Genomic DNA, 13,010 nt, shown 5'->3' on the forward strand with positions numbered 1-13,010 from the left:
GGGAGCATGGTGAGCGCCACAACTCATTCAGCCGCAGTGAAAGGGCTGTTGCATGTCGCGGTGCAGCCTCTTATCGCCGGGCTCCGGTTTCCGCCGCTGCTGCGCGGCCCCTCCCCCGCCGGCCCAGCCCCACCAGGAAGCCCTGGGCGGACTCGGCGAGCCCCGGAACGCACGCGGCCGCAGGAAAAATGGGGGAAGAAAACGCTCCTCGACTTGCCGCCGCCCGGCGGCTCAGCCCCCCGCCGCCTCGCCGCCCCTCGCGCTAACAGGCGTCCGCCGCGGGTGGCGGCTGCCACTCGCCCATCGGCGCAGAAAGCCAAAGGAGAGGCGAGCCGGCGCTGGCGCGGTGCATCCCCGCCGCCTCCCGGTGGTATGTTCCATCTCACACGTTCAGCGCAGCAGCCTCCGAGCTCCAGTGCCCGCGGGACGCACCCCTGCCACTTTCTGATCCTTGAGACGGGCTGGGCAGACGCAGAGGTTCGTTTTTGAAAGCGGCGGGTGGATGGGGCTTGGTAGGGCCGACGGCAAGGTTAGACTGAAGGTGAGTCTCCAAAACTGCATACAACAGTAGGAGCTGGTGGGGCTGGCCGCCTTAACATGCACCAGGCAGATTTCGAACCTGGATGGCCCACAGACGCGAAAACATCCGCAAGACTGCCCGTGTATATCTTTCTCCAGGAACAGGGTGTCCACGGTTTTGGAATTCTACGGTAAAACTAACTGTCACACAAGCACGAATACTCACATACCAGCTTCCCATCTACTTAGTAAATAATGTTTGGACTGTAAAGCCCCCTTCCACCCCAACTCTGCATTATATGATACATAGAAAGCAGAGACTCCTCCTTCGTTATACAATATTCATTTTCTGAAATACTGGCATATTATTGCTGGAACAAAAGAAAACACAGCCCCAAATCATAATTTACTGGGTGTTATGAGATTTAACTTGCCTTCACTTTGAACAGAAAGAATCCTGGACTATTGTGATCAAGTTTTAGAGATTTCGGGGGCAGAATTTACTTAGGATTTAGGGAATAATTTATTCAACGATGATTACAATGAAAAAAACTTTTTTCTATGTTTTGAATACAGTTTAGGGGCAAACGCTACCTATCTATCATGTGATGTTTCTACAGGTTTGTTAGGTTGTTTGAAAGATGGTGGGGACAGCTTAAGGAGGAGAAAGAAAAGCATCGTGAACGGTGCTGAAGTACAAAACTACTTCTAGAGGTAACAACGTGACTTCTATACCCTGGCGACATCCACAAAACACTAAGTTAACATTGTGCGCTGCTCCCTTCCAGAACAAAGAAATTAATTAATTAGATGGTGCCGCTTCTCAGTATTAATCATGAAAAAGTACCCAAGTGCACACCCAGTGGAAGCAAATTTAAAAGGAAATCGACACTTTCTCAAAGGACAGGGATGGGCATTCTCTACCTGCCAATTAGGAGCTACCCCAAGCAATGAGGACTTCCTTTCTCCTAATATAGCATCCATTTCAACAACTACATCAATAGCCTGCTATGCCAGAGATTCGGGAATGGATAATAACATAGAGTCCCTCCCCTCAAGAATAATACCTCTACTAGGGAAGAGACTGGGGAGAAGACAAACTAATTCTGGCTGAAGGATAAATGCTAAAATGATGGGAGGCAAGACCAAGGTGCTTTCGAGTAGAGTCAAGAAGGCTTCCTGGAAGGGTTGTTTTAACAGGTGCCTTAAAAGGGGTATAGAAATTATCAAGATGAATAGAGAGGTGAATCCGGGTTCTGTGGGAAAAGAGCCTGGCAAATACAATGGAACTGCTAGTCTTGGGGTTAGAAGTGAGTTGGGTGCTTGTAGGAGAGTGGCAGCAAGTGAGTTAAAAGTAGGCTGTGTTCACCCAAGGAGACTCCTTTACTCTGAAAGCTGTGATAATCCAGATGAGTTTAATCAGCAAAGAGATAGGTAGAATTTGGACTTGTATTTCAGAAGGATCCTGTGGCAGCAGCTTGGAGAGTGATTGGGAGTGTGGGGTGGAGGCTGATGGAAGAAGGGTGAATGGGTGTGGACAGACTGGAAAAATGACTCATGCAGGGAATGAGGAAGGGAGGAGCCTTGGGAGACTCCCAAGTCCCTGGCTTAGCCTACTGGATTGTTCGCTACTTGCTTTTTAATTTTGCCTCCATTCTCCATGGCAACAGAGACTGCCTTCAGAGCTGGGCCACCTATGCATGTGCGAGCAGGTTGGAGGCCCTGTCGGCTTCCACACGCCTCTCCTCAGAATGACCAGTGAACCGCTAAGGGCTAATCCCAGTTGTAGGAACTTCTTTTCAATTGTTCTCAGACCCTTGCAGACTTCCAAGTCAGAGCTTTGGTGTTCTTTTTTTCATGTGGGTTAGAAAATTTGCTGTTTGGAGCAACATGATGAAAAACAAGACTTTGAACCTGTGTATGGTGCAAGAGGGGAAACTGTTTTTCCACTTCAACACTGGAGGAGGGGGAAGTTCTGGGAACAAAAGAGAAATTGAAACTGAGACAAATTTTCTGCTCCACTGCACAGAATACAAAGAAATACAAGAAAGACCCTTGAACGTTAGGAACAGGAGAATAAACATCCTAGTAAATGACAAAGAAGAGGAAGAAAATGTTATTCACACTAGTAAAGGAAAAGGGTGCCTGAGAAAACTCATACAAAGCAGTGGTCAACCTAGGACTCCAAAGTGAGTCCAAATAAATTGTGATATAAAACTTCATTACCACTGGTTTAGCTTAATTTATTGTCGTTGATAATACCATAACATGAATAATGACATTTAACATTTCGAAGCACTATAGCAAACACCAGATCATATGTTGAAAATATTAAATCACATTACCAGCTTTCACTACCAGTGGCATGCTAACCACATTTCAAATTGAGAAAATTATTAAAAAATCATTATAGTAATAAAAAGTAAATAGTTCCCCGTTTAGAATACCAATCTTATTCCCTCAGTGCTAGCATAGCATTATGGTTTCTCTTACCTCTATGAAGTGTAGTTATAGTCCATAGGCTCATGAGTGAGTGCATCTATAAGTATAAAAAGAATGTCATTTGTGGGTGGAGAGGGAAATTACAGAGAACAATTTTATATGAAATAAAACTACATGTTAAGATAAAGGAAAGAATTTTCACTGCAGTTTTCTGAAATATTTCAGACCATTCAAGTTTTAATTATACCAATGAATCCCAGTAGAAATACAGTTAAGGAATATGGTTTTTAGAGATAACATCAACTACCTGGTTTACCAATAAAATAGATAAAGGAAACGGAAGCATTTATCTTTTTCATTCAAGTGGGAGTCTCTACAGCATTGTGTAAATGTGTGTGTACAAATTGTATATTTCTTGTCATGCACACTACATTTATATAGCTCAGTAAGCTCTCACAACCATCTAAATATTATTTGCTTTTCCTGCATTGCTCCCCTCAACTCATATCTAAATAAAAATACCCTTAGAAGGTAAGCTCTTTAAACTTGAAATATGAAAAGGTCTTGAATTACAGATCTAGGAATGCTGTTTGTATTATTCTGAAGTAAAAATAATCCATTGGAAGATAGTGTCAAAACTAAGACTCAAATTCGGGCGCCGTGATTTTTAACCCATGTTTAAATATAGATGGTTAAGAGAAGCTGCTGGAAGGCAATGAAGAATTGGAAACACTCCCATATGGCGAATCCATTTTAAGTATATGCATTAAATGTATCTCCATTCAGTTTTACAGCAGGGAAGAGGGTTGAAGCATTTTCTGTAGCCTGGATTCTAACCTGTTTAGGTATCTGAATAAATATATTAATATTTGATAGAATTATATGAATTTAGTTTACCTAAATTTAGTTTAGAACTTTTATATATTTCACATATAAGTTTTTAAAATCATACCTAGTATTTAAATATTAATAATATATATATTCTATTATATATATGTGTGTATATATAGTATGTTATGTAATAGGACATATTATATATATTACATATATACCACTTAATATACAAATCACATAAATGTGAAAACATTATATAAATTCAATGTACTTGTCTTACAATGTATATAAATATTAAAACTGAGTTAAAATATTAATTTTATTGTGCATTTTTTGGCATCCCTGGGTAGGCATGAACCAATTGTGCATTTTTCAATTAGACTATTTTACCTAAAACTTGAATCTAAATCTTCATTATAATTATTTTGGCATACAGAAAAAAAGAATTAGAAAACAAATTCATCTCAGAATTAAAGGTTTAGAACCACAGAATTATAGTAGAGAATAGAACACTGGAGACTTATCTAGTCCTTCTCCCTTATTAGACCAGAGAGCCTTGTATAAGTAAGTTGGAACAATGTCAGAGAAGAACTAGCATCAATGTCTCCTGACTCAGGCCATTTATTTTCATCATTTCTTCTTAAAGACACTGAGGCAATACATAGTTGCCTCATATATGAGGCTCTGAGCTCAACTGAGCTCTCATACAGGCAAAACTGCTCCCGAAGTCTAATGTGAAGAGGGGCCACATTAGATTTTGAGGAGTATACTTCTTTCCTCCTCTCTTTCTTCCTTCTTTCTCTTTTCTTTTATCCCTTTCCATTTTTCCATTCTTCCTCCCTTCTTTCCATAACAGAAAGCATTTTCACACAATGCCCCTGTTCAAATGTTCATGGAGCATCCACTGTGCTAAGTCCTGTTCTAGGTAGTGTGGTTACAGAAATGAACACAGCCCAATCACTTCCTTCAGGGAGTTTACAGTCTGCTAGAAGGAGACAGGCAGTGAACAAAAAATAAAGGAACAAATAAACCTCTGAGGCAATTTCAGATGGAGGTAAGTACACGAAGTGAAAGATAGCAGGCTGAGGGGATAAGGAGGGGAGGTTGTGTGTTACACAGGACAAGTGCTCAAGGGTTGAGATGATAAGTAGGCATAGTCCTCAAGACAGTGAAAACTATCTGGGAAAAAATCATTCAAAGCAGTGGGAACTGCAGGCCTAGCACTTGAATCTCCAGCGCATGTTAGGGCTGGAAATCCAATGGTCCATGAAATCCGATGGGCAGGAGTTCCCTGGTGGCCCAGCGGTTAAGACTTCACCTTCCAATGCAGGGGGGGCAGATTCAGTCCCTGGTCAGGGAGCTAAGCTCCCACATGCATTATGGCCAAAAAGCCAAAGCATAAAACAAGTAATATTGTAAGAAATTCAATAAAGACTTTAAAAATGGTCCACATTAAAAAAAAATCTTTAATAACTAATGGGATGCCTAACTTCAAAGAGCTTAGAGTCCAGTGAGAGAACTGATGAATCTTAGTAAGATTAGTCACACTCATGATGCACAGCTACAATCCTGATGATTTTGGTCAGCAGGAACCAGTGACGTGTTTGGTTATGTTAGAGGTGGGGGTGTGGGTATAACTGGCAGAGGATCGGGATTTGCTTTTCATGAAGATGACTAGATTACACTTGACTGCTACGTGCAGAAGGCTGATAGTCTAATCTCAAAACAGAATGCAGGAAATACACCGCTGCTGAGAATGAAAGCAAGTCAAGAGAGTGGGCTGTGGCCAGAACGGCAATGACAGCGAATGGCTGAAGACCTGAGAGAAAGTGATTTGAGGGTCCATAGCAGTGAGATGCAGTCATCATCAGCATCCTCCATTGCAGAGCTGAAGAGGATCCATAAGATGGCCACCTCCAGGCCTTGAGGGAAGTGAAATGTGTGTGTGTGTATGAGAGAGGGTGGGGGGGATTTACTGCCCTAAAGTAAACACAGGATAGAAAACTCAAAATTACTGAAGACAGAACATTTTCATAAAATCAGCAGTGATTCCAGTTCCCAGAAATTGTTACTGTTACTATTGCAGTTTATTTCTTTCCAGGTTTTCCTCAACACATTTTTTAAAACAGTTGATATTGTGTTACAAATGCAATTTTGTGCTCTCCTTTTTCCCCACTTCACCTCATCATATAACTTTATAAAGCAATATCTCCCATGTCATTCACATTCATTATAATCCTCAGTTATCATATAAGGTAACAAAGACTGGAGAACTGACCCTTGACCAAAACCTCATAGTTAGCAGAGGGTCAAGCCTCCTGTCCCATAGTGCAGCATTTCTGAGCCTACATCCCAGATCCTGAAGTCAGGTGTCTAAGGTGTATTGTACTTCTATACACTCTGTTTGGGATATACATGTCTCCTAATACAAACTGTCATTAGGGAAAAGAAAATATATAATAATGGTCTTTTAATAAATAAAAAAGTTATAAAAATAAGTATGAAACTGGTAGCCAGAATGTCAAAGTGGACACATTACCTATACTATGTTATAATTTAGTATATAATATATACTTATTATATAAGTATATACTTATATAATTAGTGTAATATTATGAAATATTTTCTACCATCTCATAAAATGAAGTACTGTGGGTAAGCAGAGAATCCTCTTGCAATCATTTTAAAATAGTATCTATTAGATCTAACAGTGCCAATGTTACACTGTACTTATCTCATGGACTGTAATCCAAATATTTCTACATTTTAATTCTGTTCCATGTAGAATAAAAGCATCTGGAGAAAATGTGGCCATTGCATTATTTGTTCCTAAATGCAAAAAAAACAATTAAACATCAATAGCAAGATTGATTTTTCTTTTTCTAGATGCCCACTGTATCTATCTACTCATTTATTTCTGAAGTTCCTTTCTTTTGGTTACTATGATATTCCACATCCTTCTCTCTTTTCACTCCTTTGAATGGGTTTTCTCTTTCTGAATCTTTTCGGCATCTGTTATTCCTTCTTTCTTTTCTGTTTCCAGAAATTACTTTCAAACCATGTCTCAAGCAATGTCCCGAAGGGACCGCTGAATGAGAACTTTTGTCACATGAAAATGGTGGGAGTATCGTATACACATCTTTTTTCTCTTCTTCCCTCATTGCCGTGTCCAGTAGTGTGGGAACTAAGCAGGACAGTCATAAATTAGTTCTGTCTTCACGTAGACAGCAGGGTGCTCCGTGCTGCTTCTTGATTCGTTTAAAAATATTTATTGGGCACCACTCGCCAATAGTTACACTGCACTGCGAATACAGAAATTATGAAGACGGCTTCATGGTGTTCACAATCTAGTCTAGTATGGGGGAAGACATTAAGGCGGGGGAGACCCTACACATTTGGAAAAACAATGTAGCAAGTGAATGATTCAGTTAAACCCATGTGCTAAGCAGATGGCAAGGAGGGCAGAGCTGGGCAAAGCCTGGCTCCTCGTAGACTCCCAAGCAGCTCCAAATGGTAAGATTACCTGGCACATATGTGTTAAGTGTTTGATGGCAGAAAGAAAGACACAGAAAGTCTTGAAGGGCCATTAGACAAACAGGTTGATGCTACAACCACTTTTAACAAATCATTACACTATAGCAACAGCAGGGAGAAGTTTGTTTTCCTTATTTTTCATGCTGCCGTTGTGTAAAGTCAACAGTGTCAAGTCTAGTTCCCAGACCCCCGGGCCGCAGACAGCCAGACTTCCTCACCCTGCCCTGGGGGAACACCCGGCTGCCCCAGCAACTCTCTTCAAGCTTCCCTCAGACCTTTAACAACAAATTCCCAACTAGGTGATAGGAGATTATCTGATTAAAGTCAGTCACACTAAGGCGAGAATGAGGCTTAATCCTTCAAAAGTGTTTGCTTTGACAAAGGAAGCTTGTTAACCCTAATGAACTGCTAATTGGCAGAACTGGAGGGCTCCACGGCAAAGATCCCTCCTCCTCACTTTTCCAGACTCCCCACCGCCTCATCCTTCCCTATTTCCCCTGAAATAAAGGAAGAAGGGAAACTGGTGCGTTCAGAGATGTTAGGGAACTCCTGTCACCCGCGCTACCTCTTTGAACCCTCAAGAGAGACATGTGAGACGGTATTTATGAGCCCATCCTAGAAAGGAGACCGAAACCAGGGCGGTGGCTCTTGACTTCAGCCACGTTTCGGATCCATAGAGTACAACCGTCTATTTCTGGGCTGCAATGAAATCAGGATTTCTAGGCATGGCATTGGTATTTTCTTGTAAGTTCCTCAGATGATTCCGCTGTGCCGTCAAGTTTTCCTACTGCAGAGCTAGAGTTTATGCAAAGAAATTACTCAGAATCAGTGGCAATGCATGGACCTGCTCTGGCTCCTCCCATTGGCAAGTTTAGTTGGCACAACAGAAACAATGTTATCTGCAGGAAACTCTGTCTCAAGTCCAGTTAGGTTTTTGGGTAAACAGGTACCCATACACATGTAGAAATGCGGGAGTCAGGAAGTAAGGTGATGCAGCACTTTTGTTGTGTACCTGGTTGGATGAGGTGCTTCTCAGGCAATCAAAACCGGCTACACTTTATACCAGATAAGATCAGCGAAGTTTGGGCTTTAAAACTAGCTAGGGAAACAATCGAGCCCACACAGAGGATAATCCTACATGTTCTGTAATGCTTAGGTTGCTGTGTGCTTAAAATTCTATACCCTGTTTCTTTCTAAGAAATTGTGATCATGAGCACAATTGAGAATGTTATCAAAGCTTCAGAGTATCATGATCCACTTTGGGGTTTATTTATATCAGATTACAGAAAATATAATTATATCTCTCTATATATGTGTTCTAGAATACATATAGATATGTATATGCATATATAAGAAAATATATGTATGTATGATTATATATGTGAGGGTTTTTTTAGAAATAGAAGGTCTGGCAAATTTTAGTATATTTTGTGAATTCACTCACCAACTAACATGGTTAAATCATAAAGACAAATAAATAACAGGACATTTCTCATCTGAATCTCATTTGCAGGTAGTGTTATTAGTCATAATGTACCATCTTTGTGAATGTGCGGTCAGCCCAAAGGACCCTCCCGGTCACACCTAGCTGGCCTTAAATGCCCTTATTTCTGCCAGAGGCTTAGCAATGCATAATCGCTGACAGGACCTGATCCCCTCTAGCCTTTTCAGTAATTCACGTATTTTGGACAGTGTTGAACATTCTTTTCCCTTTTCAAACTTCTCCGGCCCTAGGCCACCAGCTCACCAGTAACTGGGGCATTTTCACTCTTCTTGCTGTCGGCTTTCCTACCTGGTCCACGAATAGTCACTGAGCCCCTGACATAATTCTGCCTTTCCTGGAATCTGAGGCTACAGGGTGAGCAACACTAGACCCCAAGCCTCTTGAAACATACAGTCGCACTGGGGCAATAGATATGAAATAGTGAGTAATTATAATCAAGTAAGTAAACAATAGGACCTCCCTGGTAGCTCAGATAGTAAAGAATCTGCCTGCAATGCAGAAGACCTGGGTTTGATCCCTGGGCGGGAAGATCCCCTGGAGAAGGGAATGGCAACCCACTCCAGTAGTCTTGCCTGGAGAATCCCATGGACAGAGGAGCCTGGTGGGCTACAGTTCATGGGGTCACAAAGAGTCAGACACAATTGAGCGACTAACACACACAGGTAAACAATACAAATTTGCAAAGTGCAGTGAAAGAGAAAAAAGAATGTGAACAAGGGACTCTAAGTTCCAAAGATAGACAATTATTATTTTTATGACCCACCCCCCTTTATTTCATTGAATTCAAACATCTGGACTCATAGCCTTGTGAGAGTCGTCATAGTGTATAAACTACATGTCTACACTGCCCGAATTCCTCCTCATTTGAAAGAATTCGGTTACTGTTTTTGCATGCAGCCATGACTTTACTGCTGTTACGGTGCAGGGTGTCCACCACACAGCCCCTGAGAGCGAGGTTTGAAGAAATCTGTGACTTACCATTATTGTTCTGCCCTTGCTCTGCTCTTTGCTGTTTATTTTCATTCGCTTCCTGGGTTTAATCTTTTAAGACTGACATCTACAGACAAAGCTATCGTTTCTCGCACACTTTCAGAGTATAGTATGTCAGCTTTTGAATTAAAATATGAAAATCCACTTGTGCTATCTTTTATTTTGTCAAAATTACAGGCTTTTTTTTTTTAAATCCTTGTTCCTGATGTAACATTTTTTTTCTATTCTGGATAAAAAAAGTAATGTGTGCTTATTTTAAATAATGTATCAAGTGCCTTTAATAGGGTTTTATTAATTCTGTTCAGGTGCCATCATAAAGATGTTTATGCATGATCATTCTAGACTAGCAATAGAGCAGCAGTGTCTAACTCCTACCCACAGGCTTATTCCCATGCGCACTTATTTCTTCTATGGCTTCAGGACGCCCACGTCCTGCAAAAGCATTTTCCTACCTGTCATTTAGTCTTTACAATTAAATAAAGAAAAAGGTAACTGTGTAAAAGAGGCTGGCCACTCTGAGTCTCTCTTTTCATAAAGTCTCTTCTCTAAAGATACTCTAAATTACAGACTTCGCCAGAACAGTTTTTCTCCTTGTGATGACTTTGAAGTCTGTTTATTCTTACAGTATACTGGTAGGTCTGTGTTGGAAGAAGCTGTAAATAGTTTGTCAGGGTTCCTAAATACTTAGAATTCTACATGGGCCCTGGGAAGTGTTAACAGATTAGACTTGAACTTGTGGAAAAGGGCATATCTGGCACCAAATATCCAATTTATGGGGTGCAGACAAATTGACTATGAGGAAAAATGGAGTTCTGGGATGATACTTTGCACAGTTTTAGATATTCTTCCTTACCATGATAGAAGAAGAAGACAACTGAAGTAAGCCTGCCTCTTTTATGACTAACTTACTGGGTGACTAAAGGGGAAACATTTTGGGGTTATTGACAACAGGTATGCACATGCCAGATATGACACATGGGCCAGTTTCCATTGGCAAGAGTCCGGCTGCTGCCACCTTACCATTTGGCTTCTGTTGTTGAACACTTCTGAAGCCAGGCATACCCTTCCCCCGCACCTCGTGCAACGAGCTGTGTGTGCACCACAGTTTTAGAAGAATTAGGTTAAAAAGCACAGGGGTAATTTTTCAAAAATGCGGTTCTGCCCATGACCTTGACTCCTGTGAGATAAAGACAATCTTTGGAGTCTGTTATTAGACTCGAGGTTCTGGACAATCTCTTCAAGTCTCAGTTTCCTGTGAACTTAAAATGCCTACCTCATAAAAATGTGCTCATGAATGACTTCATGAGAATTAACCTAACATGGACCAGGCATTTGATAACTTATAACCACTATTATTATTTTAAGTGGATGGCAATTATAAATTTAAAAATCTAGAATATTTAAAGAATAAGCTCATGTTAGACTTCAAGTCTTCAAAATATGAGGATTAGACTCAAACTACAATCTTAAGACATTTACAGCAATTTTCTACAAGATGAAAAGACAGATTCCCTACAGTTTTTTAAACAGACAGGTAGGATGTAGTTAAAAGGGAATCCTAGATCTTCCTTGGATGATAAACAGGCACTTTAGAAACATCTTCCTTAATTGGCCAGTGAGCAGCTTTCTTTTGTCCAGCTTTCCCTACCCACTTTACAAGGGAAATCATGAGGACAAGCCAAGCCAAGCCAAGCAAAAGGCATCTGTCTACCACTTTAAAGAACAGTTTATGTGCACAGTTGCATGGAAACCACTTCCTTTGGAGCCCTACATGAAATTATGATTTTTTTTAAAAACCCAGTCAAAGCTGTTACCACAGTACAGAAATTTAGCTGTCTACTTGCTTCTTTTAAGTAACACAAGTCAAGAGATCCTTTCAGACATAACTTCCTCTTTTTCAGATTTTACTCCTACCTCCTGGAGGGGGGGCGGGAAGCGTATCTTTCAACTTCATCAGAACAAACACGCTCAGAACTCTAAGAGGAGAAAATAATAATTATATGTTGCTAAGTACTATTTAGTAACAAAGACTTGGGCCACAGGAATGATGATGTCACCCACAGAAAGAGGAACATTTACACTTTTGAAAGAGATTCTTTTCCAACACGATGGGTCACCATCAGAAGAACAAAGCCAAATAAGGCAGGAGAGTCTGCTTGGCCAGGAGAAGGCATTCTTAGTATCCAATGCTGGAGAAATTATCAGCCTCAAGTTAACTAAATAGAGTCACGCCCCAAACCCACATGCTTTTTCTGTGATCCCCTCCTGAACCTAGTTCATGTCAACAAATGTGTACTGCTCTATGGCAGAAATCCCGTTAACTCCCACAGTAGATTTGCTTCTTGGTTAAGTTACCCAACTATAGTAAGCAACAGGTCAGAGAGTGGCTTCATGTTTCAGGACTGGTCTCTTAACATTCACACACTGTGGATACGCATATATTTATTTTCTCACACACCAGCACTTAGAAACAACACACCATCTCACACTTTGCATTAATCCAACAACATGGTGAGTCATCATGTCCACAAATGTATGTGATAGGATGGAATGCATTGCTTAGTAGCACCCTCCACACTTCCCAATACTAGTAGCATAATGATTTTCTAATTAGATACCGTCAGGAGCATGTAAAAGTTAGCTTCTGACTCCTACAATATCATGTCTGCCTGCCTTGGGGGAATTATCTCTGTGTTCCTCTCCACACCACCCATGGCCAATCTTCTAGCACATACTCAGACCAAGGTCACAGTAGATTTTGTTTTTTTTTCTATTTAGGCTCTTAACCCAAATCAGACATAGAAACAGCCATACTAGCTGCAATTCACTTTTTTAAGTGTTAGGGGGAGGACATTTGCTCTTAGATATTGAGTCTGCTTATTCCATTTTTTAAAAAATGAATATCTTTCTCAGTAAGTTAGCTTATATTCCCTTCCCAAATCATACCCCACTTCCAAACTCCCTCAAAAAGTTTTTAATAATAATAATAATAGTAACAATAAGTGTCAGTAATAATTGGGTCATTTAAAGCTCTTGAGACGAGAAAAATAAATCAGAGGGAATTCATAATTACCATGGAAAATTCAGTGTGTAAGTTACTGCTACTTATAAGAGGAACAGGTTGATATCCCAAGGGTCCCTATGATCATTGACATTGAGATTTAGGAAGAATAAATAAAGGAACATC

At 40.6% G+C, this 13,010-nt stretch overlaps 2 protein-coding genes across 12 annotated transcripts in view; one reads left to right on the forward strand and one right to left on the reverse strand.

Moving 5' to 3' along the window:
• MBNL1 (muscleblind like splicing regulator 1) overlaps positions 1-13,010 on the reverse strand; it is a 210,024-nt gene that overhangs the window by 186,342 nt on the left and 10,672 nt on the right. For 9 of the 11 annotated variants that reach the window (XM_020882161.2, XM_070466569.1, XM_070466570.1 and 6 more), the window contains exon 2: positions 3,013-3,058. The exons of the other annotated variants lie outside the window; for them this stretch is intronic. The gene's annotated coding sequence lies outside the window, so the exon portion shown is untranslated. The remainder of the gene's footprint in view (positions 1-3,012; positions 3,059-13,010) is intronic. 11 annotated transcript variants of the gene reach the window in all.
• Positions 7-6,601, forward strand: LOC139034772 (uncharacterized). The gene is made up of 2 exons (XM_070466573.1): positions 7-477; positions 5,525-6,601. The coding sequence occupies exons 1-2, from the start codon at positions 7-9 to the stop codon at positions 5,594-5,596; spliced, it is 543 nt and encodes a 180-aa protein (XP_070322674.1). The 3' UTR covers positions 5,597-6,601.

Source organism: Odocoileus virginianus, chromosome 4 (assembly GCF_023699985.2).
Source record: "Odocoileus virginianus isolate 20LAN1187 ecotype Illinois chromosome 4, Ovbor_1.2, whole genome shotgun sequence".
NCBI lineage: Eukaryota > Metazoa > Chordata > Mammalia > Artiodactyla > Cervidae > Odocoileus > Odocoileus virginianus.

Excerpts from the sequence above, each read along its gene's own strand:
- LOC139034772 (XM_070466573.1), top strand. The coding sequence starts at position 7 with ATGGTGAGCGCCACAACTCATTCAGCCGCAGTGAAAGGGCTGTTGCAT. Across the intron at positions 478-5,524 it reads CGGGCTGGGCAGACGCAGAG|AATGCAGGAAATACACCGCT; the intron begins GTTCGTTTTTGA and ends ATCTCAAAACAG.